Source organism: Dendrobates tinctorius, unplaced genomic scaffold (genome assembly GCF_039654945.1).
Source record: "Dendrobates tinctorius isolate UK_male_01 unplaced genomic scaffold, ASM3965494v1 ptg000424l, whole genome shotgun sequence".
Taxonomy (NCBI): Eukaryota; Metazoa; Chordata; class Amphibia; order Anura; family Dendrobatidae; genus Dendrobates; species Dendrobates tinctorius.
The window spans coordinates 505,570-531,003 of NW_027362088.1; the positions used below are offsets into that span (position 1 = coordinate 505,570).

Below are 25,434 nucleotides of genomic sequence, written 5' to 3' on the forward strand. Positions count from 1 at the left end.
TGCAACTCTCTTCTGATCGGTCTCCCTCTTACCAAACTCTCCCCTCTCCAATACATCTTCGGCAGCCAGGGTCATATTTCTGTCCAGCCGCTTCACCGATGCCTCCATCTTGTGCCAGTCATTACACTGGCTACCTATTCGCTACAGGGTCCAGTATAAATTCATCTCTCTCACCCACAAAGCTCTCCACAGTTCTGCACCGCCTTATATCTCCTCTCTCATCTCTGTCTATCGCCCTACACGTGCCCTCCGCTCTACAAATGACCTAAGACTAACATCCCCCGTAATCTAAACCTCGCACCTCTGTCTCCAAGACTTCTCTCGTGCTGCTCCAGCTCTCTGGAATGCACTTCCCCAGACGATCAGACTGATACCTAGCCCCGACCTATTCAAACGTGCTTTGAAAACCCATCTCTTCAAAGAAGCCTACCACATCAACTACTCAGCAAACTAACTTTTCCCTGTTCCCTCCTTCCAAATATTATTCTGAATCTGCACCCTACTATTCCTCTGTATCCACACCCTCCATGCACACGATAACTGCACTTGATACTTGTCTATTGCACTTAAACACACGGGCTGATGACCGGATCATGCAGCTTTATATGAAAATCTATTATAATTGCCAGACCTGAAGCAACAAGCACTTTTCACCTACTGTGTCCCCCCCATTTCCTTGTAGAGTGTAAGCTTGCGAGCAGGGACCTCACTCCTAATGTCACTGTTTAAATGGTCTTACCTCATATTGAATTTATTGTCTGTACTTGTCCCCGCTTAATTGTAAAGTGCTGCGGAATATGTCGGCGCTATATAAATAAAAATTATTATTATTATTTGGTGTCACCATTGGTATTAGCTCTAGCATTCCAGCATCAGGGCGTATCCTGCTGGAGAGACGATCCAATCATGGGGAGCCGAGACATGGGAGAACCAGTGCTAGTGTAAAGTGTTCCCCTACACTCCCTGTCATGCTCCAGGGTTACTCCTGTCCTCACAAGGACAGGCCCCAGTGGATCCCGTAGTGGACACCCCCACTGATAAGGGGAAAGAAGAAAGACAGAAAAGCCCCCTACGCGTTTCTTCCCCAATGGTGGGGAGTCAGATATAAAGCAGTAGGAAAGGATATACAGAATTAGTCCACAGGCCCTGCAGTGGCGAGGCGCCTAACAAGCTAGTGTCCCTGTCACTACCAAGTGGAGTCCTGGAGGGGAGAGCAATCCACTGGGGGCCTGTCCTTGTGAGGACAGGAGTAACGCTGGGGCACGACAGGGAGTGTAGGGGAACACATTACACTAACACTGGTCTTCCCAAGTCTCGGCTCCCCATGAGTGGACGTCTCTCCAGTTTTTGTGTGTAACGTCCTTTTAATGGTTCATTAAAGGTTATGCTTTAATTTACTTTATGTGGGATACTCTCTAGGCTGTGTGCGGTAGTTCAGGAGAGGCAGCAACGGTGTTACAAGCGAGCTACCCAACTCTGAGAAATTTCCTGTGGACAGGTGGTCCTACTACTAGTACCAGTATGCAAAAACAAGCTGCAAGCCACGTGGGCGGGTCTGTTCACCATTACAAGGATTACTGGGGGAATACTGACTACACCGTGGTCCTGGATTGAGCAGGTGTTTGTGAAGGGATTGACCATGTCAACAAGAAAAAAAGCTTATGAGGAAACGGAGGTCACCAACTTAGCAGTCTGTTGTTCCCCTTTAGATGACCCAGATCTGGACCAGATCCCAGACTAATTGGTGGACTCCAAAATGGGAATGGCGGTAACGAATGTCCCATTGGGGGGCAGCTTGGTCCATCACAGAAGCAACAATTAACAAACCTGCTTGGAACATATGGCTCCCTGTTCACGAGTTGGCCTGGTCGAACACCCCTGGTCCAGATTCATGTCAACACAGGGGCAGCCACTCCACTCAGACACCCCACCTACCAGGTGACACCTCCAGTGTTGGCAATGATGAAGGCCAAGGTGGATGACATGTTGAATATGGGAGTCATAGTTCCTCCATAGCCGATGGGCAGCCAGTGTAGCACTGGTGTCCAAGACAGATAAGAATAAGCTCCTCTGTGTGGACTATAGGCAACTCTATGAGGACACTGTTACAGACACCTAGCCCATGCCTCGGGTGGATGAACTACTAGACAGGCTAGTGGAGGGGGGGGGGGTCTTCATTGATATGAACTCTCGATCTGAGCAAGAAACCATCAGATCACACTCAAGAAAGAAGCTCAGGAGAAGTCTGCATTCATCACCGCTTTTGGCCTGTATGAGTTAATCGGTAAGCTATTTGGGATGAAGAATGGCCTGGCCATCTTGCAAAGGATGGTGGACCAGTTAGTAGAGGGATGTCAGTGGTATATTCAGGTCTACCTGGATGACATCGCTATCTTCTGCGATACATGGGAAGATCATCTTCAGCATGTGTCCCACATGCCGTACAGGGTTGCCAAATCCCAGCTCACCATCCGACAAGACAAGTGCCTGATGGGGATGGAAGTGGGTGCATTTGTCCAGAACCCGCAAAAGTAGAAATCATTACCCAGTATCCCCACCCACTCAAGCAAAAACAAGTCCGCGACTTCTTAGGCCCTGCAAATTATCAGTAACAGTTTATCCCCAATAACAGCACAGTAACAAAGCCCCTCACAGACCTCACCACCAAAAGACATGCTCGCAACCTCATCTGCACCCAGGAACAGGAGTCCACACTGCTCCAGGTGAAAACCCAGCCAGCCCAGTAGTGACTGCTCCTGACTTCAGCGGACGGTTCATTGTCCAGGCCGATGTATCGGATACCGGATTGGGAGAAGACAGTCAGGAACACCCGACAGCCTATGTCTCCAGGAAGCTGTTGGACTGGGAGAGGGCATACGCCACAAAAGAAAAAGAATGCTTGGCCGTAATCAGGGCCATGAAAAAATTGCAGCAATACCTCTATGGCAAGGGGTTAACTGTCCTAACCGACCACAATCCCTTAGGATGGCTGCGTTGGACTGCCAGGGACAACGTACACTTACTCAGATGGAGTCTGGCTTTACAGTCCTAGAATTTTTCTGTCTCTCATAAAAGATGGCCTGTCCTGCCATGGTTCACTGGCAGCCCCATCAACAGTGACCCATGACAGGATCCAGCAGTCTCCGGGACTAATTAAGAATGGGGAAGAACATGACGACTCAGCGTAAACGGTGCAGGGGTATAGAATCATAGAATCGTAGAGTTGGAAGGGACCTCCTGGGCCATCTGGTCCAACCCCCTGCTCAAAGCAGGATTCGCTAAATCATCCCAGTTAGATGTCTGTCCAGCCTCTGTTTGAAGACTTCCATTGAAGGAGAACTCACCACTTCTCGTGGCAGCCTGTTCCACTCATTGATCACTCTGTCAAAAAGTTTTTTCTAATATCTAATCTGTGTCTCCTCCCATTCAGCTTCATCCCATTGCTTCTAGTCTTTCCTTGTGCAAATGAGAATAAAGTTGATCCTTCTACAATGTGACAGCCCTTTAGATATTTGTAGACAGCTATTAAGACTCCTCTCAGTCTTCTCTTTTGCAAGCTAAACATTCCCAAATCCTGCAACCTTTCCTCATAAGACAGGGTTTGCAGACCGGTCACCATTCTGGTCGCTCTTTTCTGAACTTGCTCCAGTTTGTTGATGTCTTTTTTAAAATGTGGTGCCCAAAACTGGACACAATATTCCAGATGAGGTCTGACCAAAGAAGAGTAGAAATAATGACTTCACGTGATCTAGACTGTATGCTTCTGTTAATACATCCTAGAATTGCATTTGCCTTTTTTGCTGCTGCATCACACTGTTGACTCATATTCAGTCTGTGATCTATTAGTATACCCAAGTCTTTTTCACATGTGGTGTTGCTTAGCCCTATTCCTCCCATTCTGTATATGCTTTTTTCATTTTTATTGCCCAGATGTAGTACTTTGCATTTCTCCCTGTTAAAAACCATTCTGTTAGTTGCTGCCCACTTCTCCAGTTTATTTAAGTCTTTTTGAATCCTCTCTCTCTCTTCTCTAGTATTAGCTATCCCTCCTAGCTTTGTGTCATCAGCAAATTTAATCAGTTTACCCTCAATTCCTTCATCTAAATCGTTGATAAAGATGTTGAACAATACAGGGCCCAGGACAGAGCCCTGTGGTACCCCACTTGAGACATTCTTCCAACTGGATGTGCAGCCATTTACGACCACTCTTTGGGTCCGATCACTAAGCCAGTTATGAATCCACCTAACAGATGCCTTGTCCATTCCATACTTAGTCATTTTTTCAATAAGGATTGTATGAGAGACTTTGTCAAATGCTTTGCTGAAGTCAAGATATACTATATCTACAGCATTTCCTTGATCCACCCAATCAGTAATACCGTCATAGAAGGAAATTAAATTAGTCTGACATGACTTATTAGTTACAAACCCATGCTGACTCTGTTTAATCACTTCATTCTTATCCAGGTATTGACATACATGTTGTTTAATAATTTGTTCAAAGATCTTTCCTGGTATAGAAGTCAGACTCACCGGCCTATAGTTGCCTGGGTCCACCTTCTTCCCCTTTTTGAAGATAGGAACAACATTTGCTCTACTCCAGTCTTCTGGCACTTCTCCTGTTCTCCAAGAATTTTCAAAGATTATGGAGAGGGGTTCAAAAATTTCTTCTGCTATCTCCTTCAGTACTCTGGGGTGTAATTCATCTGGACCTGGAGACTTGAATTCATTTAGGTTAGCTAAGCGTTTCCTCACTATCTTTCTGTTTATAGATATCCTGGATTCTTCTATTCCCTTAATAGGACAGTGAATAACAGTTGATGTTACATTTCCTTTCTGAGAGAAAACAGATGCAAAATAGGAATTTAAAAGTTCAGCCTTCTCAACATCCTGTCTTACCATTTCATCATTTTCATCCTGTAAAAATCCTATAGCATCTTTGACTTTTCTTTTACTTTTGACATATCCCCAAAATCCTTTATTATTGCTTTTGACATCTCTTGCAAGCCTCAATTCATTTTCAGCTTTACTAATCTGATTTGTGCCCTGCAGGTTCTGCAGACAGCATTATATTCTTCTTTAGATATGCCTCCTTCTTTCCATTTTATAAACATTTTTTTCTTCCTTTTTAGCATGTGCTTAAGTTCTGTGTTCATCCATCCTGGTTTCCTTAAATGCTTCCTATTCTTCCCTCTTTTCGGAATTGTTAACAACTGTGCTTTGAGAATTTCATTTTTCAAGATTTCCCATCCTTCCTGGACATTTTTGTCTTTAAGGATATCCAGCCATTGGATCCCTCTAATTCTCTTTCTGAATCCCTTAAAATCTGCCTTTCTGAAATCTAACCTTGACGTCTGAGTCTTCACAGGTCTTCCGCCTCTAGTTATCCAAAATTCTAAAATAGCATGGTCGCTACCTCCTAGGGTCCCAGCCACTTTTACCTCCTCAACCATTTCCTCCCTGTTTATAAGGATTAGATCCAAGGTAGCAGTTCCCCTTGTTTTCTCCTTTACCTTTTGGAAGATAAAGTTGTCAGCAAGAGAGGATAAGAATTTCCTTGACCTGTTAGTTTTGCCTGAGAGAGATTCCCAACAAATGTCTGGATAGTTGAAATCTCCCATGACAACTAGGTCATATTTTTTGGAGAACTTGGCCATTTGATGCATAAAGAGTTCATCCATATCTTCAGCTTGCACAGGTGGCCTGTAGTAAATGCCTACAATGGTGTCCTTTCCATTGTTCTGTCCTTGTATTCTTACCCAAACAGTTTCCACAGAACTCCCAGTCTCTGAAGCTTCCATCTCTGTGCAGATATACGCGTTTCTAACATACAATGCGACACCCCCTCCTCGTTTATCAAGTCTGTTTCTTGCAAATAAGTTGTATCCTTCTAGTCTTGTATTCCAATCATGTGTATTGTCCCACCAAGTTTCAGTGATTCCAATGACATCATATTTCTTTTCCTGTGTTAGTAGTTCCAATTCTAATTATTCTTAATTATGACGGACATATTTCTTTGTTCAGTAAGTCAAAGGACATGAGCCATGCTTTCATTGAGATAGTCCGACGCTACTTTGTGAAATGCCTGCAGATTATGGATTGCATCAGCCCCCTGTGGTGTACTAGTCTGCATCATTTGGAGGACAGTTATGCAGTCTAACTGTACTGGTGAACAATGAGGGAACAGTCATGATTATCTCCCTCCAAATCCTGTGAGGCACAATGCCTTGAAATGGGAGCAGTGAGATATAAAAGTGGCCTGCTTTTGTCACTGGTGTGATTCTACAGAACATCAGTCCAGGAGCCACGGTTCCAGCTGGCAGATTACAAAAATACTCCACTGCTTAACACCGAGCCCACAAATTCGTTTGTAGAACCTGGGTTGGGACAGTCAGGTCACCTGGCCATATACCTCGCTGTGCTCGGTCAGCTTCCTAGGTTTGCCACCACCTCATCTCTGTGGGTGCCGCTAATGGCGGGCTGCAGCTGGTGGGGTAGTCGACCCTGGATTCCCTGAAATTCAGGAGGTTCTAATCCCCCCATTTGCACCATCTTGTATACTTACTGAGAATATTCTATATGATGTTGATTGTTGGCAACCCAATAAAGGCTTATCAGAGTGTGGTACCCGAGTAGTGTTCTGTCCATGAGGAAGGAGAATGGGCATTCAGTGGGATGAGACCCGGCCCGTGCGGTTTTTTAAAGACAGCCAGGCCAGCAAACGAGAGCACCCATTGACCCTCATGTCTCCACACTCACCTGTGATTTCTTACAGTTGGAGACCTTAAGGGCCTTTACAGCAGGGTGCAGACCCTCATACATAGGGGGAACAGGATAAGAACAATTAGTGAGATCGAGCAGCTGTGAAGAGGGACATTGTACCAGAAAGCATCGGGGGCTGATGAAGACCCGGGCCAAGCTATGATGGTCATATATGCACTCAGAACCGGCTGGGGTTAACCCCTTCATTACAGAAGCCTGTGCAGCAGAAGACCCCCAAGTTGGGGGGCCTGACCCTGAACCCCAAGCTATCAGCCTCATGTCTCGAGATCCAGGGGGATCTCACAGGGTACCTTACCTTTGGGATGCCGCTGGCTGCCGCTCCCATGTCATCCCCATTTATCACTATGTGCAGAGTGTCGTCACTATCATGTCGGACCCCAAGTCTGCAGCCGGCCTAAACGGGACAGGGGAAACATGACATACCGGATGTGAAGCTGCACTACAACCCCCATCATTCAGGACGAAGACGTACCCGGATCCGATCCAAACTGCTGCAGTAATTCTCCCGCAAGCGCTGGCCGTTCCTCAGAACCTCAGACCCAGAAACCAACCAGGTAACCCGGGAGCGAAGATCGACAGCTGTCGTCGGGAGCCCTCCACCCAAGAACGGGGCCTCGTGTGGCGGAATAGAGGTGACCCCAATATGACAAGACCCCGACCAGTGCAGGTCCAGCCGCTCCACCTTCACCTGTCCGGAAGACAGTATAAAGTCATGGAAACACACAAATGGGTCCCCCAGGCCTGCTCCCCTCTGCGGCCCACTCACCTCAAAAACCTCATTGACCAGGAGCTCACTACTACTGAACAGGATGCCATCCGCATAGCCCACGCTCCGTTCCGCTCGCGTCCCATCACCTAGGACAGATACGTTCTTCCCACAGATGGAGTGGAACCGGTGAGACACACTAGGGACTGGAAGGGAGACAGTCAGTGAGGAGGCAATGGTGGGCAATCGTCTCAGGATGACACGGTGGATCCATGGAGCACTGACAGCAGTACTAAAGCAGACTCACCTGGAGAGGGCGAGGGGAGAGACTTGTCTGTCACATGACTCGCTGATAAACTGTTGTCTATGAGGCCACTCCCACCGGTCAGCGACACCTGGACGCACTGTCCGTACAGGTCTATGACTGCGTAGATATCTGCCAGACACAACAGGAAGTCACAGTATGAAGGCATGCCACCGTGCAGAAGGGCACTTCCCGCTGACACTCCTGTACCCGCCTCGCCGGCACTCCCGCACCCGCCTCGCCCCACTGGCACTCCCGCACCCGCGTCTCTCTGACGGCACTCCCGCACCCAGCTCTCCATGATGGCACTCCCGCACCCAGCTCTCCCTGACGGCACTCCCGCACCCAGCTCTCCCTGACGGCACTCCCGCACCCAGCTCTCCCTGACGGCACTCCCGCACCCAGCTCTCCCTGACGGCACTCCCGCACCCAGCTCTCCCTGACGGCACTCCCGCACCCAGCTCTCCATGATGGCACTCCCGCACCCGCCTCTCCATGACGGCACTCCCGCAGCAGTCTCCCACCCCTACACCCGCCGGCAACTTGCCTCTCCCCACCAAAACCCACTGAACTGGCTCTCACTGCCAGCACATCCGCCTCTCCCCGCCAGAACTCCCGCACACGCTCACACCCGCATCTGCCTCTCCAGCACCTGCCTCTCCCTGCTGACACTCCCGCCTCTCCGTTCTGGCACTCCCGCCTTTCCCCGCAAACACTACCGCACTCGCCTCTTCCCACTGGCACTCCAGCACTCGCCTCTCCCAGCCAGCAATCCCACACCCACCTCTCCCTGCCGGTACACCCGCACCACTTGCACCCGCCTCTTCGTTCTGGATCTCTTGCCTCTCCCGGCCGGCCCTCCTGCACTCACCTCTCCCCGCCGGCACTCCCGTGCAGGCCACTCCTTGGTCTTCGCCATTGATGTAATAGTGTAGATCGCCTCTGGTGGTTTTCATCATCCCGATCCTCGATCCCGATCCCAGGGAGTCCAGATCACAGCCGTAGTTATTCCTCAGTGTGTTACCATCCTGCATGATGGCCGTGCCGCTAATAGGGGGAAGAAGACCGTGAGTGGCTGTACTGTGGGGACCATGTCCAATAATGGGGGCTCAGCACTCACCTCAGCATCCATGTGTCATAGTCGATGTCAGTCATGGTGTTGGGGAACTCCAGGTCCTCTGGGCGGATCGCTGTGACTCCTGCAAAGCCATCACATGTTACAGACCTACAGGAACATACAGGGAAGGAGCCTTCAGCTGAAGAACGGAGCGCTCACCTGCCTCTATGGACCCCGACCAGCGATCCACCATCTTTTGAATGACAATCTCAAACAGCTCGCCGTCCCTCAGAGGCCTTGAGAGAAAAAAAACGATGAGGAATGCAAGGAGAAGTCAGGACCACTATGGAGGACTCCCACTCACCGGCTAGACATGACGATGGCATCATTGAATTCACTCCGGGAATTGTTCCTTAGGGCAGTGCGCCCCCCGTTAGTAATGAGGGCGTTACTGCCGTGCAGGTGGTGGAAACGAAGGTCAGAATGCGATTGCTGAGTGCAGGGCGTCCCGGGCGTGAGGGCAAGAACCTCGTCATCTTCTCCAGGCAGAAGACCCACATCTGCAAAAACAGACCACGATTACATGCAGCGCAGCCCTGTGGAGACACAGCATTGTATCGTAATTATGTCAGAAGAAGTAAATTGTGTCGGCCCAGAATCATAAACTGTTGTCTGAAGCAGTGACTCTTCAGGATCTCAGCTCAGAGTCCTCTGGAATCGGCTGGAAGGACACTGGACTGCTTCACTGACCATCACCCCCAGAGATGTCTTACAGAATAGAGGTCAGGACAATCGGGTCACCTGGCCACACATACCTCACTGCTCTCGGTTAGCTTCCCAAGCTTGTTGTTACTTCCTCACTGTGGGCGCCACCAAAAGTGGGGAGCCAATGGATCGGGTGGTCAGCCCTGGAAGCCGCTCTAATCCTGGCGAGTCAGCGGAAGGGTGAGACTCTGTAATTTGCACCATCTTGGGTATTTGCTGGGACTGTTCTGTTTGCTATTGTGTGTTGGTGGTTCAATAAATTATTGCCACACTGCCGAGCACAGCTAGAGTTGGCGCATCTAACAGATGTGCCTTTTCTGAGCAGCTGCTATTTTTTAGGCAGGAGGGGGGGGGGCAATATCCATGGCCCCTTACCAGCCTGAGAATACCAGCTCACAGCTGTCTGCTTTAATAAGGCTGGTTGTGAAAAATGGGAGGGGGACTCAAAGCCATTTTTTTAAATTATATAATAAAAAAAAAAAAAAAAACAAAAAAAAAAAAACACAGCATGGGGAGCCCTCTCTTCTTTATAACTGGCCTTGCTGAAGCGGACAGCTGAGGGTTTCAGCTCCCAGCTGTGAGTTCTGCCTGGCTGGCTATCAAAAACACAGAGGAACCCACGCCATTTTTTTTTAAATTATTTATTTTCAGCGCAGGAGCAGCTGATGAATACGCCTATCATCCACTCCTCCTCTCACTGTAATTAATAGCTAAATCCCAAAAAAAAAATAAATTAATGGCACAAGGAATGAACAGAAAAATAAGAAAATTTTATTTACAATACCACATTACATAAAATCAGTCAAGTACATAAATAATTCCTCAAAGTCTAGAAGTCGCAGGCAGTAGAAACACACAATCATTGAAATAACTGCTCACAGATACACCTGATAGCCATGTTAAATTACCACTGACTTACTAGAACAGTCATTACCTACAGTCCATAATAATATTAATGACTGCAATAGCATCACTCTTTTTCTAGCAGTAGTGCCTGGGCAATAGAGTAGAAACTGATGAACAACATTCGCAGTGAATCAAACACTATCACAATGCCAGCGAAGGTGCAATAAATAATAATACCTGAATGTGTGTTCAAATCTGCCGCTGCAACCCACCCCGACGCGCGTTTCGCCTGTTCTTCTACACGCCCCCACATATCATGCTTCAAACATAAAGATACCAAATGTAAATTTTTGGTGAAGAATCAACAACAAGTGGGACACAATTGTGAAGTTGAACGGAATTTATTGGCTATTTTAAATTTTTGTGGAAATACAAAAACTGAAAAGTGGGGCGTGCAATATTAATGGGCCCCTTTACTTTCAGTGCAGCAAACTCACTCCAGAAGTTCATTGTGGATCTCTGAATGATCCAATGTCGTCCTAAATGACTAATGATGATAAATATAATCCACCTGTGTGTAATCAGGTCTCCGTATAAATGCACCTGCTCTGTGATAGTCTCAGGGTTCTGTTTGATGCACAGAGAGCATCATGAAGACCAAGGAACACAACAGGCAGGTCCGTGATACTGTTGCGGAGAAGTTTAAAGCCGGATTTGGATACACAATGATTTCCAAAACTTTAAACATCCCAAGGAGCACTGTGCAAGCGATCATACTTAAATGGAAGGAGCACCATACCACTGCAAATCTACCAAGACCCGGCCATCCCTCTAAACTTTCATCTCAAACAAGGAGAAGACTGACCAGAAATGCAGCCAAGAGGCCCATGATCACTCTGGATGAACTGCAGAGATATACAGCTGAGGTGGGACAGTCTGTCCATAGGACAACAATCAGTCGTACACTGCACAAATCTGGCCTTTTATGGAAGAGTGGCAAGAAGAAAGCCATTTCTCAAAGATATCCATAAAAAGTGTTGTTTAAAGTTTGCAACAAGCCACCTGGGAGACACACCAAACATGTGGAAGAAGGTGCTCTGGTCAGATGAAACCAAAACCGAACTTTTTGGCAACACAGCTCATCACCCTGAACACACCATCCTCACTGTCAAACATGGTGGTGGCAGCATCATGGTTTGGGCCTGCTTTTCTTCAGCAGGGACACGGAAGATGGTTAAAATTGATGGGAAGAAGGATGGTGCCAAATACAGGACCGTTCTTGTAGAAAACCTGTTGGAGTCTGCAAAAGACCTGAGACTGGGACAGAGATCTGTCTTCCAACAAGACAATGATCCCAAACATAAAGCAAAATCTACAATGGAATGGTTCACAAATAAACGTATCCAGGTGTTAGAATGGCCAAGTCACAGTCCAGACCTGAATCCAATGGAGAATCTGTGGAAAGAGCTGAAAACCACCATGGTTACTTACCGGTAGCCGTTTTTTCCGGAACCCATGACAGCACACCTGAGAGAGGGATCCGCCCCGCCAGGACCCTACTGAGATATAAGGGGCGGCACCTCTCCCCCGCTTCAGTTGGGTTACAGAGCATTGAGAGGACTTCCCAGTTAGTTACATGTTAATCCAACACCACATCATATAAAGCACCCTGCTAATTGTGCACACCCATACAGTGAAAAAGGGGGGGGGGGGGGGGGAATATACGGGTGCTGACATGGGTTCCAGAAAAACCCGCTACCGGTAAGCAACCATGGTGGATTTCCCTTCACCCATGACAGCACACCTGAGAGATTTTTGGAGACTTCGAACACCTTAGGGAGGGACCACCGCTTGCAGCACCCTTCTACCAAAGGTTAAGTCAGCAGAGGAGAATAGATTTAATCTATAGTGCTTAAAGAAAGTTGAAGGTGAGGCCCAGGTAGCGGCCTTACAAGTCTGTTCAATCGACACCTCTGCCTTTTCAGCCCAGGAGGTTGCCACGGCTCTGGTGGAATGAGCCCTGATGCCGTCAGGAATCGGGATACCACTAGCTGAGTAGGCTACACTAATGGCCTCCCTAATCCATCTAGCAATAGTCCCTTTTGAAACCCCATAGCCTTTCCTGGCACCCTGAAAAGCTACGAATAGGGACTGGGACCCTCCTCCACTGGCTGGTGACAGATGTGTATTCTAGCAGGGCTCTCTTAACGTCCAAACTATGGAACTTTTCTTCCCCTGGATTCTTTGGATTATCACAGAAGGATGGGAGAATAATCTCTTGACCTCGATGGAAATCTGACGCTACCTTCGGCAGATAAGCGGGGTCTGTCCTTAGCACCACCCTGTCTTGAAAAACTTGTGTATAGGGTGGATTTACTGAGAGAGCCTGCAGGTCGCTTATTCTACGGGCTGAAGTAAGAGCCACTAAAATGATTGTTTTTAGGGTCAGAAATTTTACAGGGAGCTGATGTAATGGTTCATATGGTTCTTTTGTAAGGGCCTCTAGTACTAGGTTTAAATCCCAAGGAGCTATCCTGGGTATTGGAATAGGTTTAGCCCTATGACATGATTTGATGAATCTGGCTATCCATCTATTGGCTGCCAAGTTGCAGTTATAGAGCGCCCCTAGTGCAGATACCTGAACCTTAAGTGTATTTACCGCTAACCCTAGCTGTAAACCTGCTTGCAAAAACTCCAGGATGGCACTAACCGGGGGTTCTTGTTCTAACGGCTTGCCTAGGAACTGTAGGAATTTATTCCATGTTCTGCCGTAGATGTTAGTTGTCACCGGTTTCCTACTTTTAAGTAGGGTGGCCACCAACCCCGGGGAGAACCCTTTACCCCTTAAAAGCGACCTTTCAAATTCCACGCCGTCAGATGGAATCCCTTGACCTGTGCGTGGAGTATCGGGCCCTGGGCTAGAAGGTCCAAGATCTCTGGCAAAACCCATGGATCGGAGACGGACGTTCTCCGTAGTAGAGCAAACCAGGGCCTTTTTGGCCAGAATGGGGCTATCAGAATTACTCTGGCTCGATCGGTCCTGATCTTCTTCACCACTGTTGGGATCATAGCGACTGGGGGAAACGCATAGGCCAGCTTGAAGTTCCACTGAATGTGCAGAGTCCACTGCCCATGGCTTTTCCCTTGGGTTTAGGGAGCAAAACCTTTGTGTTTGCCTGTTGTGCTTGTTGGCAAAGAGGTCTATCACTGGTTCCCCCCAAAGCTGCGTTATTTTTTGAAAAATGGACCGATTTAGGACCCATTCTCCCTGCCACAGAGTATTGCGGCTTAGGAAATCGGCCTCTATGTTTTCTGCCCCTTTTATGTGTAAGGCTGTTAAAGAGTGTAAGTGTTGCTCTGCCTTACCCAGGATGTCGTCTGCTGCTTTCATTAGGGGGTATGATTTTGTGCCCCCCTGGAGGTTGATGTATGCCACCGTCACTTTGTTGTCCGACATGATGCGGATATCGCGACCCCTGAGTAGGGGAAAGAAGTGGGTTAGGGCTTTGTTCACAGCCCACAATTCTCTGAGATTGGCTGATGCCCTCCTTTCTTGAGGTGTCCAGGACCCCTGGCCTACGTGACCCCTTAGGTGCGCCCCCCACCCCAGTGAGCTTGCGTCCGTTAGAATCACATCTGTCGCCTGTTTGTCCCAAGGTATTCCTGCGGCCAAAATTGTATTGTCCAGCCACCAGGTGAGAGAGTCTCTGGTCTGTAATGAAAGCTCTAGACCTCCTTCTAAACGCCCTCCTAGCGATCTTTGTGCTGCTAGTATCTCCCACTGGAGTGGACAGGTATGAAATTGAGCCCACTGACCTGACATCAGAGTGCCTAGTAGAGACATCGCTTTCCTCAACGTCATCTGAGGCTGGTCTCGGGCTGACAAGGCCATGTTCCGCACCTTCTCTTTTTTGGCCTCCGGAAGCAGACACAGCTGTCGTTCCGAGTCCAGGATATATCCTAGCAAGGTCTGTTGCTTTAGGGGTTGTAGTTTTGATTTTTTGAAATTTATTATCCACCCCAATTCTTGTAAGGTGTAGGTCACCTGACTTAACTGCGCAGTATATTGGTCCTCGGAGTTGCCCACTATGAGGAAATCGTCCAGATAGGGTATTATGACCGTATCGTGAATCCAGAGGAAGGCTGTTACCTCCGCTATGACCTTGGTGAAGACTCTCGGGGCTATGGATATACCAAACGGAAGAGCTGTGAACTGGAAGTGCTTCAGTATGCCTTGGATATAAAGTGCTACCTTCAAGTATTTTTGGTAATCTGGATGGATAGGGATATGATAATATGCATCCTTCAGATTGACTACAGCCATAAAGCAGTCTTGATGTAGTAGCTCTATGGCCGTAGTCACTGACTCCATCTTTAAGGTCTGATTCCCTATCCACCGATTGAGCCCTCTGAGGTTTATAATTGTCCTGAATGATTGGTCCGGTTTCTTGATCAAAAAAAGTGGTGAATAGAACCCCCTTCCCTTCTGTGTGTCTGGGACTTCGTAAAGGACCTGTTTGTCTATTAGGTTCAGGATCTCTGCTTCCAAGGCCAATTGTTCTTCGGCCGCTCTTCTGAAGGGGGTAACTACGAACACGGGTTTCGGCTGGTGAACAAAGGGGATTTTCAGGCCTTCTTTTAAGATGCCTAGGATCCAGGTATTGGAGGAGATCTCTTCCCAGACCTGGGAAAAGAGTGCCAATCTCCCCCCTACTGGAATACTGGCGTCATTGTGGTGATTTTTTTGAGGTGGAGGTACCCCCACCAAACATAAAGCCTGACTCCTTTTTCCTTTTATCCTCCCACCTTCTTGTCGGCCGGAGGACGCCCCCTATTGAATCTTCCACCCCTCCGAAAGGGCTGTCTTCTCTGCTCTGTCGGGAACCTGGGGAAGCCTTTTTTCCTATCGCTTGCTTTTTCCAGGATGCGTCCAAGTTCTTTCCGAATAAGAATCTCCCATCACAAGGGAGAGAGCACAGCTTAGCCTTAGATTGCAGGTCACCTGGACAGCCTTTAAGCCAAAGTGCTCGCCTAGCAGCATTTGATAAACTTGCTGCTCTGGCTGTTAACCTCATAGAATCCGCCGAGGTGTCCGCTAAAAAAGCTGCTGCCCCATGCAAGAGATACATATCTGCCAATATCTTCTCTCTTGGGACCCTTGATGCTAATTTTTCTTCCAACTGCTGCAGCCAGATCATGAGGGAGCGTGCCGTGCAGGTGCCCGCTATCGCCGGCTTTAGTCCTCCTGCTGTCGTTTCCCATGCATGCCTCAGATATGAGTCTGCCTTCTTATCTAGTGGGTCTCTAAGAACCCATGAATCTTCCAGGGGCAGGGCCGATTTTTTTGAAGACATAGATACTGCCGCGTCTATTTTTGGGACTTTGTCCCATATTTCCGCGTCCTTGTGCTCAAAAGGGTATTGCCTTTTAGAGGTGGAGGGAAGAGCCCGTCTTTTCGGGTTTCCTCCACTCTCTCTCTATGAGTGCCTGAATCCTTTCGTTCACCGGAATGGTACGCTTTTTCCTCTCCTGGAGACCCCCAAACATAACGTCTTCTAGGGTTTTTGTCGTTTTCTCTTCCTGCAGGCCCATTGTTGTCCTAATGGCTTTTAGGAGGGCATCTGTGTCTTCGACCGGAAAACAAGGCTTACCCCCTGTGTCACTGTCTGAGGAGTCTGATGAGGACGCCTGTTCCGATTGGGACGAGGCTGAAGAGAAATTCGAGGGAGAACCTTTCTACCTTTCCTCCTTTTTTTTAATAGGGTCTTAATTGAACCCTCCATCTCCGACCTAAGGGCAGATATCAGATTAGCCGCGAAACTAGGCGCTTCCTCCGCCATAGTACGCTGAATACAACTGGCACAGAGGTCTTTCTGCCAGTCTCTTGCTAGGGCCGCCTTACATATGGCACAGTCCCTATTATTTTTCTTGCTTCCTGCTTTTTTGGGCCTTTCCTACGGGATCAAACAGACAGAGAAACCCTATTAACAAAATGCTAGTATTCACGAAGACCACTCACCATCCGAAATCAAGGGTACCGGACCCGGAGGCTGCGTCGGAGCACATGACCTGTGCTCTTTGGACCTTGAGGAGTCCCCCGACCTGCGGCTGGGGCGACTGCTGCTTGAACGGCTTCCATGTTTTCTGCCAGAGGGCTGTGAGGGAGGCAGGAACACTGAACGCTCCTGTTCTGACTCCATCTTGCACCGCTCGTTCGGCCGCTGCTTCCCCTTTTAAATGACGCGCCTCCGTCCTGGTGAGCGTCTGCCGCCGCCCCCCCCCCCCCCCCCCCCGTGACCGCCGGCCGACCGCTTCCAAAGGCCAGCCGGCGTCGCACCCAACGCCATTATACCGTCGCCTTTTGCTGACTTCAGCCGGCGCACCCAGAATCCCTAGCGCCGCTGACGTCAGCGGCCAGAAGAAGCCAGCGTCTCTCCCCTGCCACGAGGATCGAGATGCGGCGTGCGCGAGGGGAGGGCGGCACGGTGGGGGCTCCCCGGAGCTACCAAGGATCCCACCTGCGCCCACACGAACCCGGAACCCCGGAGGGCCCGGGGACTGTGCCTCCAGCACCCGACGGCCGGCGCTACAGGTAAGATACCTGTTCTTCCCGTGCCGGGACGGGGCTGGGTTTTTTTTTTTTTTTTTCCTTTTTTCTTCTTTTTTTTCCTTTGCCCATGACAGGCACCGCCGACCGTGGGGTTCCTTCCAGGACAGGAACCCAAACTGAAGCGGGGGAGAGGTGCCGCCCCTTATATCTCAGTAGGTTCCTGTCCTGGCGGGGCGGATCCCTCTCTCAGGTGTGCTGTCATGGGTGAAGGGAAAACTGCTGTTCACAAACGATCTCCATCCAACCTCACTGAGCTCGAGCTGTTTGCCAAGGAAGAATGGGTGAGAATTTCAGTCTCTCGATGTACAAAACTGATAGAGACAAACCCCAAGCGACTGCAGCTGTAATCGCAGCAAAAGGTGGCGCAGCAAAGGATTACAGGGGACGAATAATATTGCACGCCCCACTTTACAGTGTTTTAATTTCCACAAAAATGTAAAATAACCAATAAATTTCCTCCAACTTCACAATTGTGTCCCACTTGCTGTTGATTCTTCACCAAAAATTTACTTTATGTTTGAAGCATGATATGTGGGAAAAGGTTGAAAAGTTCCAGGGGGCCGAATACTTTCACAAGGCACTGTATATGAGTACATGTAGTGCATGCCCCCACCAAACACCCCTCCAGACCCCTATATTAGTACATGTAGTGCATCCCCCGTAAAGCCCCTACCACAAACCCCTCCAGACCCCTACATACGAGTACATGTAGTGCACCCCCCGCAGAGCCCCCACCGCAATCCCCCACAGACCCCTACATACGAGTACATGTAGTGCATCCCCCGCAGAGCCCCCCCCACAATCCCCCCCAGACCCCTACATATAAGTACATGTAGTGCACCCCCCGCAGAGCCCCCACCGCAATCCCCCACAGACCCCTACATACGAGTACATGTAGTGCACCCCCTGCAGAGCCCCCACAATCCCTTCCAGACCCCTACATACGAGTACATGTAGTGCATCCCCCGTAAAGCCCCCACCACGTTCCCCTCTAGACCCCTATGAGTATATGTAGTGCACCCCCCGCAGAGCCCCCACCACAATCCCCTCTAGACCCCTATGAGTATATGTAGTGCACCCCCCGCAGAGCCCCCACCACAATCCCCTCTAGACCCCTATGAGTACATGTAGGGCACCCCCCGCAGAGCCCCCACCACAATCCCCTCTAGACCCCTATGAGTACATGTAGTGCACCCCCTGCAGAGCCCCCACCACAATCCCCTCTAGACCCCTATGAGTACATGTAGTGCACCCCCCGTAGAGCCCCCACCACAATCCCCTCTAAACCCCTATGAGTACATGTAGTGCACCGCCCGCAGAGCCCCTACCACAATCCCCTCTAGACCCCTATGAGTACATGTAGTGCACCCCCCGCAGAGTCCCCACCACAATCCCCTCTAGACCCCTATGAGTACATGTAGTGCACCCCCCGTAGAGCCCCCACCACAATCCCCTCTAAACCCCTATGAGTACATGTAGTGCACCCCCCGCAGAGCCCCCACCACAATCCCCTCTAGACCCCTATGAGTACATGTAGTGCACCCCCCGTAGAGCCCCCACCACAATCCCCTCTAGACCCCTATGAGTACATGTAGTGCACCCCCCACAGAGTCCCCACCACAATCCCCTCTAAACCCCTATGAGTACATGTAGTGCACCCCCCGCAGAGCCCCTACCACAATCCCCTCTAGACCCCTATGAGTACATGTAGTGCACCCCCCGCAGAGCCCCCACCACAATCCCCTCTAGACCCCTATGAGTACATGTAGTGCACCCCCCACAGAGTCCCCACCACAATCCCCTCTAAACCCCTATGAGTACATGTAGTGCACCCCCCGTAGAGCCCCCACCACAATCCCCTCTAAACCCCTATGAGTACATGTAGTGCACCCCCCGCAGAGCCCCCACCACAATCCCCTCTAGACCCCTATGAGTACATGTAGTGCACCCCCTGCAGAGCACCCATCACAATCCCCCCAGACCCCCCTACGAGTACATGAAGTGCACCCCCACGCAGAGCCCCCCCCACAATCCCCTCTAGACCCCTATATATGAGAACATGTACTCAACCAACCGCAGAGCTCCCACGACGATCCCGTCCAGTCTCCTATATACGAGTACATGTAGTGCACCCCCCGCAGAGCCCCCACAATCCCTTCCAGATCCTTATATATGAGTACATGTAGTGTATCCCCCACCACAAATCCCTCCACACCCCTATACATAAGTACATGTAGTGCACCCGCTGCAGAGCCCCACCAATCCCTTTCAGACCCCCATATACTAGTACATGTAGTTCACCCCCCGCAGAGCCCCCAAAATCCCCTCCTCACCCCTCCACATAAGTACATGTAGTGCATCCCCTGCAGAGCCCCCACAATCCCCCCCAGACCCTTATATATGAGTACATGTAGTGCATGCCCCCCCCACAAAGCCCTCCACATAAGTACATGTAATGCACCTGCTGCAGAGCCCCCACCAATCCGCTCCTCACCCCTATATAAGTACATGTAATGCACCCGCTGCAGAGCCCCCACCACAATCCCCCCCAGACCCCTATATACGAGTACATGTAGTGCATGCCCCCCCACAAAGCCCTCCACATAAGTACATGCAGTGCACCTGCTGCAGAGCCCCCACCAATCCGCTCCTCACCCCTATATAAGTACATGTAGTGCACCCGCTGCAGAGCCCCCACCACAATCCCCCCCAGACCCCTATATACGAGTACATGTAGTGCATGCCCCCCCACAAAGCCCTCCACATAAGTACATGTAGTGCACCTGCTGCAGAGCCCCCACCAATCCCCTCCTCACCCCTCCACATAAGTACATGTAGTGCATCCCCTGCAGAGCCCCCACAATCCCCCCCAGACCCCTATATACGAGTACATGTAGTGAATGCCCCCCCACAAAGCCCTCCACATAAGTACATGTAGTGCACCTGCTGCAGAGCCCCCACCAATCCCCTCCTCACCCCTATATAAGTACATGTAGTGCACCCGCTGCAGAGCCCCCACCACAATCCCCCCCCCAGACCCCTATATACGAGTACATGTAGTGCATGCCCCCCCACAAAGCCCTCCACATAAGTACATGTAGTGCACCTGCTGCAGAGCCCCCACCAATCCGCTCCTCACCCCTATATAAGTACATGTAGTGCACCCGCTGCAGAGCCCCCACCACAATCCCCCCCAGACCCCTATATACGAGTACATGTAGTGCATGCCCCCCCACAAAGCCCTCCACATAAGTACATGTAGTGCACCTGCTGCAGAGCCCCCACCAATCCCCTCTTCACCCCTATATAAGTACATGTTGTGCACCCGCTGCAGAGCCCCCACCACAATCCCCCCCAGACCCTTATATACAAGTACATGTAGTGCACTCCCAGCACTGTCTCCAACACCCCCCCAGAAGGACTGTCACCTGCTTCATCCACGATGGTCGCTTGTGCCGCTTGACCATATAAATCCACCACAGCAAACACGTTGGGGGGAACATTCCAGGCGGCAACGCCCTGAGCAACTCCATTGACAAAGAAGTTTAGGGTGCCATCTTCTCGCCGCACCACCCCTACAGTGTCACCCGCCTGAAAGAGAAAAGCCCGGTCAGCATGCAGGACTCCATGAGGGAGGAACGTCCGCCTGCACCGATGGGACAAATCTGACCTTCAGCCTGTCCAGGTTGTGGCCGTACTCGTCCAGGATGGTGGTGCCGTTGTGCATGACTCCATTGCCGGTCATCATCCAGGTCCCTGCAGAAGATCAGACATGTCAGAGTCACACGAAGGGGGCCTCTGCGCAGCGCGGTCTCCTAAAAACTCACCTGAGCGCAGGTTAGTCATGGTGGATGGGAGCTGTAAATATGCTGGGTTATGGGTGGTGACGCCAATCTCAATGGATCCCGCCCACTTGTCCACCATCTTATCAATCCGCACCTGAAACACCTCGTTATTATGCAGGGCTCGATTACTGAGGACCACACCGTGGTTGAAGTCATCGGTGGCACTGGACAGGAATACAAAGACATGATCAGCCATGTTGGCTGAGGGCAGAGAGGGGACGGGGCGGTGACAGTCAGGGGGGGGGGTACGTACTGTGGCCGGAGAGCGGTTCGGCCGCCATTCACGATTGATGCTTTCTGACCGCAATTGGCATGAAACAGCAGCTGCCCGGGGTCAGGGGTCTGAGAGTTCTGGCGCCTGGCATCGGGTGACCGGGCCCGCAGGATGGCGTTATTCCTCCGCAGACGATCGGCGTGATTGTGATTGTGAACTATTGTCACCTTAACGGCCATCCCATAGAGGTCAACCACGCCGTACACCACCGGGGGGGTCTGACACGAGGCCACGCCTGGAGGAGAAGCACAGGCCATCAACCACGGAGACCCTGAGGGCACCGAAAGAGATCAGTCACCTGACATCAGAAAGTACAGGACTGCAGAACGAAAGATTACATGTATGATCAGTGCAGACACCTGATCACGACATACAGGAAAGCAGGGCCCTGCCGATCCAGAGGGGCCGGGGCCCTCCCGCTCCCAGAGGGGCCGGGGCCCCTCCTGATCCAGGGGCTGTCAGTGACAGGACGTGGACCACGCTGTGGAGGTCAGCAGTTAGTTTCCACTTACGGCCCCTCTAATGGGCTCTTGTTCCCCACTTCTTTCTCTACACGATACAGATGACCAATCCCCCCGATCCATCTCAATCTCAGGCTGTACTGTGCCCCCACGCCCGGGCTCGGGGGACATCTCACCTTGGTCCATGCCATTGATGTAGAAGTGGAGGGCACCATTCGTTTTTCTTGTCAATCCAATGTGATCCCCCTCCTGGGTATAAAACAATAGATGTGACCGCATTAGAAGACCCCCGACCCAGCTATAACCACAGTCATATGTGATGCTCACTGACCTGTAACTCGTCCAGGCTGAACTCGCAGTATTCCCTCCGTGTGCCCTTCCCATTGGTAAGAATCCCACAGCCGCTCATCATGATGGTTCCTGGACAGGAAGTCATCATTATTGGGGGTGGAGGAGCCAACGGGTAAGGAGGAGCCACAAAGAGGAAGCATGGGGCCAGGCAGAACTGGCGGCGGGAGGACACACAGCTCTCACCTGAACGCAGGTTGGTCATGGTGGCCGGATACTCCAGGCTGTTGGGGTTGTGAGTGGTGACACCAATCTCAATGGAGCCAGACCATTTATCGACGAGCTTATCTATGCGGATCTGCCGGAGGCCAAACAGAACAATGGCAAGGAGGCTGATGACTGATCCGTTCCTACCCACGGATGACTAATTCATCCCTGCCCGTTTCATCAAGACTGACGACAGATGTGTCTATGCCCACCCACCTCAAACATTTCGCAGTCCTTCAGGGGGCGGTTGGTCATCACCACGCCGTTGTTGAACTCATCAAGGGGTCTCCTCCGTTCAGCAGTCTTGTTACCGTTGCTGAGCTTTATGAGTGTGCCACACTTCTCATGGAACAGGAGGGCGTCATTAGAGGTGGGAGGAGAGTGCTCAGCCGCCGGTGGAGGAGACCCCAGACTCACGCTCAGAAGATTCCCGTGATAAGCAGATAGGATGGCATTACTGACCACAGCCGACAGCTCGGTGCTCGGATACGCTGGAGACAGGAGACAAAAAAAAGCATAGGTGTCATCATTACCAACATCACCACCCAATCACTCCTCATCAAGGACACCATCACCAATCTACATTCATTATCGTCACCGATTACCTTCATTATCATATTTACCACTCATCTTCATCCATCATCACTATCAATATGATCACCGACAGACCCTCATCATCATCAATCTTCCTCATACACTGTCACGAACACTTCCTGCTACACACATAAGTTGAATGTGACTAGGGGGACTCGGCTTCCCACGCTCACTCGCCTATCGGAGTGAGCGGACAATGAGATTAGTGCACCACACTTCTCGCTCTCACCACGCGCTGTTTTGTTGGGCAGCCGCGTCGCCTGCTCTGGGTCAGACAATAGCGCACACACCCAGTTTTCCCAAGCACCAGACACCACACTGCATGCACTCTGGCATATACAGGGTAAAACAAACAGATGGTACACTTTCCCTCTTCAGGGTTGTGGGTAGGTTGGTTTATATTATCTCTCTTCAGGGCCATGAGTAGGTTTATAATTTCCCTCTAGATAGTTGTGGGTACCTTCATACTTTCCCTCTTCAGGGTTGTATGTTTATACTTTCCCTCTTCAGTGTTGTGGGTACCTTTATACTTTCCCTCTTCAGTGTTGTGGGTATGTTTATACTTTCCCTCTTCAGGGTTGTATGTTTATACTTTCCCTCTTCAGTGTTGTGGGTACCTTTATACTTTCCCTCTTCAGTGTTGTGGGTATGTTTATACTTTCCCTCTTCAGTGTCGTGGGTATGTTTATACTTTCCCTCTTCAGTGTTGTGGGTATGTTTATACTTTCCCTCTTCAGTGTTGTGGGTACCTTTATACTTTCCCTCTTCAGTGTTGTGGGTACATTTATAGTTTCCCTCTTCTGTGATGTGGGTACCTTTATACTTTCCCTCTTCAGTGTTGTGGGTATGTTTATACTTTCCCTCTTCAGTGTTGTGGGTACATTTATACTTTCCCTTTTCAGTGTTGTGGGTACCTTTATACTTTCCCTCTTCAGTGTTGTGGGTACGTTTATACTTTCCCTCTTCAGTGTTGTGGGTGCATTTATACTTTCCCTCTTCAGTGTTGTGGGTACATTTTTACTTTCCCTCTTCAGGGTTGTGGGTACATTTATACTTTCCCTCTTCTGTGATGTGGGTGCGTTTATACTTTCCCTCTTCAGTGTTGTGGGTATGTTTATACTTTCCCTCTTCAGTGTTGTGGGTGCATTTATACTTTCCCTCTTCAGTGGTGTGGGTACATTTTTACTTTCCCTCTTCAGGGTTGTGGGTACATTTATAGTTTCCCTCTTCAGTGTTGTGGGTATGTTTATACTTTCCCTCTTCAGTGGTGTGGGTACATTTATACTTTCCCTCTCCAGTGTTGTGGGTATGTTTATAGTTTCCCTCTTCAGTGTTGTGGGTACATTTATACTTTCCCTCTTCAGTGTTGTGGGTACATTTATACTTTCCCTCTTCAGGGTTGTGGGTACATTTATACTTTCCCTCTTCAGTGTTGTGGGTACGTTTATACTTTCCCTCTTCAGTGTTGTGGGTACGTTTATACTTTCCCTCTTCAGTGTTGTGGGTACATTTATACTTTCCCTCTTCAGTGTTGTGGGTACATTTATACTTTCCCTCTTCAGTATTGTGGGTGCGTTTATACTTTCCCTCTTCAGTGCTGTGGGTACATTTATACTTTCCCTCTTCAGGGTTGTGGGTACATTTATACTTTCCCTCTTCAGTGTTGTGGGTATGTTAATACTTTCCCTCTTCAGTGTTGTGGGTACCTTTATACTTTCCCTCTTCAGGGTTGTGGGTACGCATATACTTTCCCTCTTCAGGATTGTGGGTACGCATATACTTTCCCTCTTCAGGATTGTGGGTACGTTTTATACTTTCCCTCTTCAGTATTGTGGGTGCGTTTATACTTTCCCTCTTCAGTATTGTGGGTGCGTTTATACTTTCCCTCTTCAGTATTGTGGGTATGTTAATACTTTCCCTCTTCAGTATTGTGGGTACCTTCATACTTTCCCTCTTCAGTGTTGTGGGTACCTTCATACTTTCCCTCCTCAGGGCTGTGGGTACCTTTATACTTTCCCTCGTCAGGGTTGTGTGTTATGAATGAGTCACCGGAGGAGAAAACAAAAATACAAGCTAAGTCCAGAAAACCGGAGAGGTTGGTAGCTATCGGATTGCAGACCCCTGATCCTATTCACCACAACTAACAGTAGCCGTGGGGGGTTCCTACGGTGCCCTAGACCCCTTGTCACAGCCGGAGAACTACACAAGCCTAAAGAAAGAAAGGGGAAATCTAAACTGCCCCAGAGCAGACCCCAAAGCAATAGACAGCCCCCAACATTTATTGTCGGTGAAAAACAGATGAAAACACAAACAGACAGAAAGACAGGCTGAGCAAACGATGGGGCCCAACTAACTAGATAGGACAGGACAGAAAAGATGCTGGCTGCAATCCGCAAAAAACCCTACAAAAATGTCCCAACCGTCTGATAGGAAAAAAGGCCCTGAAGTCGCTAGACTTCAAAATCACTATATCAGCACTCATGTATATTCTGAAAACAGAGCAAAGAGATCAACTGATCAGAGACAAAAATGGAATTCAACCAGTCCCAACCAGGACTGGCTGAATACAAACACTAAGGAAACCAGACAAAATGTCATGGAATAATAGCAGGGCAAAACTTAGCTTTTAGTAGA

At 49.7% G+C, this 25,434-nt stretch overlaps 1 protein-coding gene across 2 annotated transcripts in view; it reads right to left on the reverse strand.

The window, feature by feature from the left end:
* NEURL4 (neuralized E3 ubiquitin protein ligase 4) overlaps window positions 1-25,434 on the reverse strand; it is a 112,227-nt gene that overhangs the window by 48,858 nt on the left and 37,935 nt on the right. The window contains exons 4-19 of one of the 2 annotated variants that reach the window (XM_073564057.1): window positions 22,423-22,697; window positions 22,186-22,297; window positions 21,983-22,071; window positions 21,828-21,900; window positions 21,170-21,425; window positions 20,899-21,080; window positions 20,742-20,827; window positions 20,500-20,662; window positions 9,215-9,410; window positions 9,070-9,146; window positions 8,914-8,992; window positions 8,665-8,840; window positions 7,797-7,925; window positions 7,550-7,695; window positions 7,256-7,471; window positions 7,079-7,177 (exon numbers count right to left, since the gene is read on the reverse strand). In XM_073564057.1, coding sequence (XP_073420158.1) covers window positions 7,079-7,177; window positions 7,256-7,471; window positions 7,550-7,695; window positions 7,797-7,925; window positions 8,665-8,840; window positions 8,914-8,992; window positions 9,070-9,146; window positions 9,215-9,410; window positions 20,500-20,662; window positions 20,742-20,827; window positions 20,899-21,080; window positions 21,170-21,425; window positions 21,828-21,900; window positions 21,983-22,071; window positions 22,186-22,297; window positions 22,423-22,697 — 2,354 coding nt within the window. Of the gene's footprint in view, window positions 1-7,078; window positions 7,178-7,255; window positions 7,472-7,549; window positions 7,696-7,796; window positions 7,926-8,664; window positions 8,841-8,913; window positions 8,993-9,069; window positions 9,147-9,214; window positions 9,411-20,499; window positions 20,663-20,741; window positions 20,828-20,898; window positions 21,081-21,169; window positions 21,462-21,827; window positions 21,901-21,982; window positions 22,072-22,185; window positions 22,298-22,422; window positions 22,698-25,434 lie in introns of both variants that reach the window. The other variant, XM_073564056.1, reaches the window with a different exon arrangement.